The sequence below is a fragment of the Sinocyclocheilus grahami genome, unplaced genomic scaffold (genome assembly GCF_001515645.1).
Source record: "Sinocyclocheilus grahami isolate Dianchi unplaced genomic scaffold, SAMN03320097.WGS_v1.1 scaffold82.1, whole genome shotgun sequence".
In the NCBI taxonomy this organism is placed as follows: Eukaryota; Metazoa; Chordata; class Actinopteri; order Cypriniformes; family Cyprinidae; genus Sinocyclocheilus; species Sinocyclocheilus grahami.
This window is the reverse complement of record NW_015505261.1, coordinates 1,417,677-1,424,383: the sequence shown is the minus strand read 5'-3', so window position 1 is coordinate 1,424,383 and position 6,707 is coordinate 1,417,677. Positions and strand designations below refer to the sequence as shown.

The following is a 6,707-nucleotide window of genomic DNA, read 5'->3' as shown; positions in this document are numbered from 1 at the left end:
ATGTTGTCTTGCATTAAAATAGACAAATTTAATTAGCCTATTCTATTTATGTTTGTATGTGAACTCGAAATCAACCACAACTTTGCTTTAAAAAGCATCACAAGATCTCCTAACCGAAGATCACATGATCTTCAAGTGATTTATTATTATTATTATTATTATTATTATTAGGGCTTCATGTTAATGTTCATTTAATGTTTATGCAAAAATAAAAGTGCATATAGCTGCCAATTGTATTAGTTGTTTGTTGATTTTCAAATATAAAACTTATTGAAATGTTTTCAGTGTGTGTATCAGTTCTTTTTGAACGTTTTCATCTAATTTGAACAAAACCGTGATAATATTTATAATCGTGATAACTTTGGTCACTATAATCGTGATATGAAATTTTCATACTGTTACATCCCTAGTTACAACACTGCTCTAGCACACCTGTCTGTGATTATCAAGTAGCCATGAACACATTGATTAGTTGCTTCAGGTGTGTTTGATTGGAGTTAGAGATGAAATCTGCAGGACAGTAGCTCTTCAGAAGCAGGGTTGGAGACCCCTGATCTAACATCTCCCATCCAGTATACACCAAGATAACATCACAAGTCTCTGATTTATGAACCGCAACAAGATTTTAATCGCTAATACTTTGTTTCTCTGATAGGTCGTTGTCTCCATTCTATGGAAAAAGTGGGCAAGATGTGGGGTAACCTCAGGAGTCGATGCCAAGCCCTCTTCCACAACGATGGCTCAGAGTCCCATCTGTGTAGCCAGGATTTAGATTGCGTCCACTGTGTGGTGGACTTGGGCAGGGGAGCACATGCAGAACTCTATGAAACTAGGTCTTTCACACCCTCGCAGACCTTGTCACCACTCCCACTGGTTCCTGTAGGACGCAGAGGCCATAACTGTGTGGCAGATATTCCCCAGATAGTAGAAATCTCCATTGACAAAGAGAGCGAGGATGCACGGAGGGGTCCCCATGTCCGTAGGGACTCCTACTCGCGTCATGCTCCCTGGGGAGGTAAAAAGAAGCATTCTTGCTCAACTAAAACACAAAGTTCACTTGAGGCTGACAGGCGAACGGGGCGCTCAAGAGGAAGTACAGCTAGGAGGGAGCGTCGCTATGGAGTTAGCTCTATCCAAGAGATTAATGATTCCGTAGGAGCTGGCAGCAGTGGGCGCAGCCTTAGCACCCGTTCTCTACGACAGCGACTTCGGGACACTGTAGGCTTGTGCCTTCCTCTCCCCACACAACGCCGCTCTCAGTCAGCCAAAGGCCAGGTGTCCTCCAAACGTAAGATCCACCTTACTGAACTCATGCTCGAAACGTGCCCTTTCCCACCCGGTTCAGATCTGGCCAACAAGTGGCACCTAATTAAGCAACATACGGCGCCAGTCAGCCCTCATTCCTCAACTGCTCTTTTGGATGCATTTGATTCAGCACATCCATCCCCTGAAGACGAAGAGGAGAGGCTGCGGGAACGCCGTAGACTTAGCATAGAGGAAGGAGTGGATCCCCCTCCAAATGCACAGATCCATACGCTGGAAGCAACTTCACAGAACTCTTCCCTCTATAAACTGGGACCAAAGATGGCTCCTGGTGTTGGGGAAGGACTTAGTGAGGGCAGAAGTCTGGGAACAATCTCCACTATTTCTGGGGGATTATCGGGACTTGCTGCACAGGTTGCAGCGAATATGGCAGTGCCATCCCACACTGTTGACTGTGACTCTGAGGAGGATTCAACTACTCTTTGCTTACAGACACGGAGGCCTAAGCAGAGGCATGCTTCTGGGGACACTCACTGCTCCAGACAGCCGGGGCCTTGGAAGGTCCACACGCAGATTGACTATATTCATTGTTTGGTGCCTGACCTACAGGCCATAACTGCACTTCCTTGTTATTGGGGGGTGATGGACCGGTATCAAGCAGAAGCACTGCTGGACGGACGACCAGAGGGCACCTTCCTGTTACGTGATTCTGCACAGGAGGACTACTTGTTTTCCGTTAGCTTTCGACGTTACAATCGTTCACTGCATGCACGCATTGAACAATGGAATCATAACTTTAGCTTTGATGCGCATGACCCCTGTGTCTTCCACTCTTCCACAGTAACAGGCCTGCTGGAGCATTATAAAGACCCCAGTGCCTGTATGTTCTTTGAGCCCCTGCTCACTGCTCCCTTACACCGGACTTTCCCTTTCAGCCTTCAGCACCTGGCACGAGCTGCCATCTGCAGACACACCACCTACGATGGCATTGGTGCCCTGCCACTGCCTCCAACCATGCAGGACTTCCTGAAGGAGTATCATTACAAACAGAAAGTCCGTGTGCGCTGGCTAGAGAGAGAGACACCACTCAAGGTCAAATAAGGTCTGGCTCTGCTCCCAAGAGAGGCAGGATTGTGGGCAAGAGCTTTGCCGCCAGAGGAGTATGTGGCTCATATTATCCATCATACTGTTGGCTTTAGATACACGGCAACAGAGGATGCTATGAACTTCCAGCTGTTTTTTTTTCCGGTTAATACTACACATGGAATCCATACATATGTTTCAGTGCAGTACATTCTGTCAAGCTAGCTTAACCGCTGAAGTGTCGAGCATGTTGGGAATGAGATGGTCTTATTCTCTGCTCTTTTCCTAAGACCTTATATCCTTTGGATCTCCACTAGCCTGCCCGCATGCCCCTTGCATTCTATCTTCTAGTGTTTTACACTATTTTGAGTAGTAAAACTGGGTGTTGTCACATTAACTAGCCTCATTTGTCAGGCAAATGGATCAACAGAAGCTTAGTCCAGTGATTAAAATATATTTAAGTAATCTTGGAAGTATTCATACCTGAATATCTTCTACTCTAAAAATGTGATGTTAAATATCTAGTCACGTAAACTATATGCCTATTTGCTAAGTCATGGCTAATGTATCAGCAATACCTTCAAGATACTTTACAGTGACCTCCTACAAGTGTCAAGTTCCCTGAGGCAGCACTTGTTAAGCCTTGTGTACATGGACAGGATCACAGTTATACACGCACCTCTCAGCACTAAGCATGCTTTATTTTTAAAATCGAGGCAGACAGAAGTGAAAGGCATGAATTAATTGCGGGGAGGAGGGAGCACAGTGCACCATGTGCCATATGATAGAGAGGACGGATTATTTAAAACTAGGCCCTCATGTAGTTTCATATCCCAGCATAATACTTGTTTTAAACAATCTATTTTACAATTTTCTATTTTTATCAGTGACAGTCTAAAATGACATATGGCACTTTAATTGTCGTTTGTGTACCGCACAATGACTTATAGACTCAAGTACATGCATATAAACAGATTGTATTGTTTGTCTGTGTGTTTTTATGGACCTTATTCATAGGATGTCAATTTATCCCCCATATTCTTCGCATGAGTCACCCGAAGTGTGTTAGTGTCAAGTGTCTCATACCTTGCCTGTGCATATGGTTTGTACTCTAGGCTAATATGGTTATATATGCAACAGCCGAAATTGGACAGAGAAAGTCCTCTGTAAAACTTGTATAGATACCTCAAAGATTTTCACTTTAGATATTGTTGGAAACCAGACAGATGCCATCACTGTGTATATATTTAATGTTTATTGGATTGATGTCCAGTAATGTTATAAAGTGTGATTTGTTCCACTTGATAATGTTGCACTTATATTCATTATGAAGCATGCAGCTATGCTTCTTTCATCATAATTGTGTGCACTAGGGTTTGAGATTCCCTCGACACTGTAAAGATATAGTTTTGATGTGCTTGCACAAAAAAAAAATCAAAGTCAACAAAATCACGCTAATATGTTTAATATCAGATGTTCAGTATTGCAATGGTAGGCTTTCAAGGTCCAAGCAAATCTCAAACCATGCATAATATGTAAAACTGGTACAATTCGCAGTATTGGGTGTTTGATTATCAGCGACCAAAGGTGTGCATCTCTAGTTTGTTATTGTGAATAAGAAATCTTCCACCATGTCTTTAGATTTTTTTTATATTGAGCTCAATGACTTAATTATAGTGTCCGGTTTTCTAGCAGAGTAGCACCCATTTTGAAACCATTTATTTGAACTGCAATTAAATCCGCAATTAAACTCTTTCAAAATACACATCGTTGTCACTGAAAGGAAGTCATTTATTTTTTATTTATTTTATTTTTTTTAACTCCTATTTTTCCACTTGAATTACCTGAATAAATACGCAAAACAACCATCTTAAAATTTCTTCCACCCTGCACACTGCATGCTCTGTATACAGGCTCACATTGTCAACTGTGTAGTGGTACACGTCAGATGATGTCATCTGCTTTCAAGACTTCAGAGAATAATATGCCTTTCATTGAATTTACAGACAAAATTGGAGCGCTTGGTCACAGCAGGCAGTTTCATGACCTCTTCACGATCCATACATGCTGTAAAGAAAACTAGCCTGGTTTTAGTTGGTCTTCCTGGGTTTAGGCTGGGAGGCCAGATAGACCAATTGAAGACCAGCTTATTCTGGTTTAAGTTTATTTTATTTTAATAGTTAAATTTGACAACTATTATGTGTAGTCCATTTTTTGTGTTGTCAATGTTTTAAAAAAGTACCACGGTTTTTAAGATATGGTAACATAGTATTTCCATGGGATTTGGACATGTTCCATCATAGTGCCATGTTTTTAGAACATGTACCGTGGTACTTCTATGATATCACTGTAACCTGGTACCACCGTACGTTTTTGTAAAGAAATGCACATAATGCTAACCCGAGGAAATGTTTCCACTATAGCAAAATCTCAACGATGCTGAAGGCATTCAGCAGAAATTCGTAAAGCTCTTTCCCGTTTCAGGAACGAGTTCAGATGATTTAAGCCGCTGCATTTATGACAGAAAGCTTCATTTTCAAGGGTGTTGGTTCGAGGGCTGTTAAACGCTTAGTGATAGCCTGGTCCTCACCAAATCCTTTGGATTTTTTTTAAACCCTGAGGCATAGTCATGCAGTCATTTGGGACTTTGTATGCCACTGCACAGTGAGTGAGTCTCTCCTGGCAGTGTTAGACCCTGCCCTGCCTTACAGGCACTAATCACAGGCTACATTTAATGTGCTAGCCTCTAAATGTACCACCTGCTAAAAGGACCACTCTGTGTTTCATGATGGGTACTATGAAAATAGACAAGAGAGGGACTTTTTGCTCAAATTTTTCCTCTTCCTCTCCGATCTGACCACATCCTCAGCATCACCCTCTTTCTTGGATATGTAGTGCTGAAAGCAGTGAGCGTGTTTGTCTAGTCTGGATACTAGCTAAAGTTAGCATTAGCAAGAAACTAACACACACAGTGCTCCATTGAGGAACATTGAGTGCTGCGAGGAATGGGGCTGTGTTTGAATACGCAGTTGTTATTTAGTTAATAGTTTAGAAAAAGTATTACGAGGGAAGTAACACACCAAACTAATCCAACACAGTGTTCTCCAGTAACTCAGGCCTGGTTTATTGCATTTAAAATAGTGCAAATAAAATAGTAACGGTGGGACTGCAGAAGTCATGATACACACACAGTGCTCCATTGAGGAACATTGAGTGCTGCGAGGAATGGGGCTGTGTTTGAATACGCAGTTGTTATTTAGTTAATAGTTTAGAAAAAGTATTACGAGGGAAGTAACACACCAAACTAATCCAACACAGTGTTCTCCAGTAACTCAGGCCTGGTTTATTGCGTTTAAAATAGTGCAAATAAAATAGTAACGGTGGGACTGCAGAAGTCATGAAGATTACAGTGAGGAGTCTTGTTTTGAGACTTCTATGAACTGTGTCTTGTGCTTATGGCCTGGGGATGCTTTGTCCTTGTTTTCATGGTTAACAACTTGATCATTTTGAAACCTCTACTTAATTTGTCACTTTGTGATATTCTGTCCCAGGCTTACCATAAAGTCAACATTGACCCTAATGTATGTTACTGATCTTTTTGTGCACAGTTCATCAGTGCATGTCATTGTGAAGAAATAAAATACCTCTAAAACGATTCTCCATGTTGATGACATCACCAGGCCCTCTTATTTTTTAACTACTTCTCTTCAGACAAACATTAAACTATCCAAGCAATTCTGCTGAATGAAGTCACATCCTATATATATATTTTTTGCTTCATTCACATTTTGGAAGTAAAATGGTACGCAAAGGCGGTTTCGTATTGACTTCAGTAACAAAAATCTTATTCCATCATAACAGAAATTCACATGAGCTGAACTGAGTTTGGCCTGGAGGTCAGCGGTATTATTTGTCCTTTTGAAATGAAATATAAATAGCATCCAGGTTATCAGTTACACATTACCCACCCAAAGCTTCTGAATAATTGAATGTATCGTTTGGAGAAGAGGATTGAGCAGAAGAAGATAGGCCATTTATGTTTACTTTATTGAAAATGGCATGATTCCATGCTCAGACACTGCCGGACCATCAATGAAAACTGATCTTTGAAAACAACACTTTCTCGATTTCTGCTCTTTATAGCACGCTGTGAGCACAGATCGAGTTCTATCCGGCGGACTCGGTTTATTCTCATTTTCTACTCTTTGGTGAACGTGATATGGTCAATGGGGGTGAATGAAAAGCTAGTTACGAGTCTCTCATGCCAGACTCCGCTCGTGCTTTCCATAGACCGCATACCTCTCGCTCAAAACACATGCGTGAGCTTTTCTCATGCCTCATATCTCCGCACATCATCCATA

At 41.6% G+C, this 6,707-nt stretch overlaps 1 protein-coding gene across 1 annotated transcript in view; it reads left to right on the top strand.

Annotated features, from left to right (window-relative positions):
- Positions 1–5,462, top strand: part of LOC107586485 (suppressor of cytokine signaling 5-like) — a 26,545-nt gene extending 21,083 nt beyond the window's left edge. The window contains exon 2 of the mRNA XM_016273861.1: positions 656–5,462. Coding sequence (XP_016129347.1) covers positions 656–2,364 — 1,709 coding nt within the window. The 3' untranslated portion in view covers positions 2,365–5,462. The remainder of the gene's footprint in view (positions 1–655) is intronic.
- Positions 5,463–6,707: the final 1,245 nt, after the last annotated feature.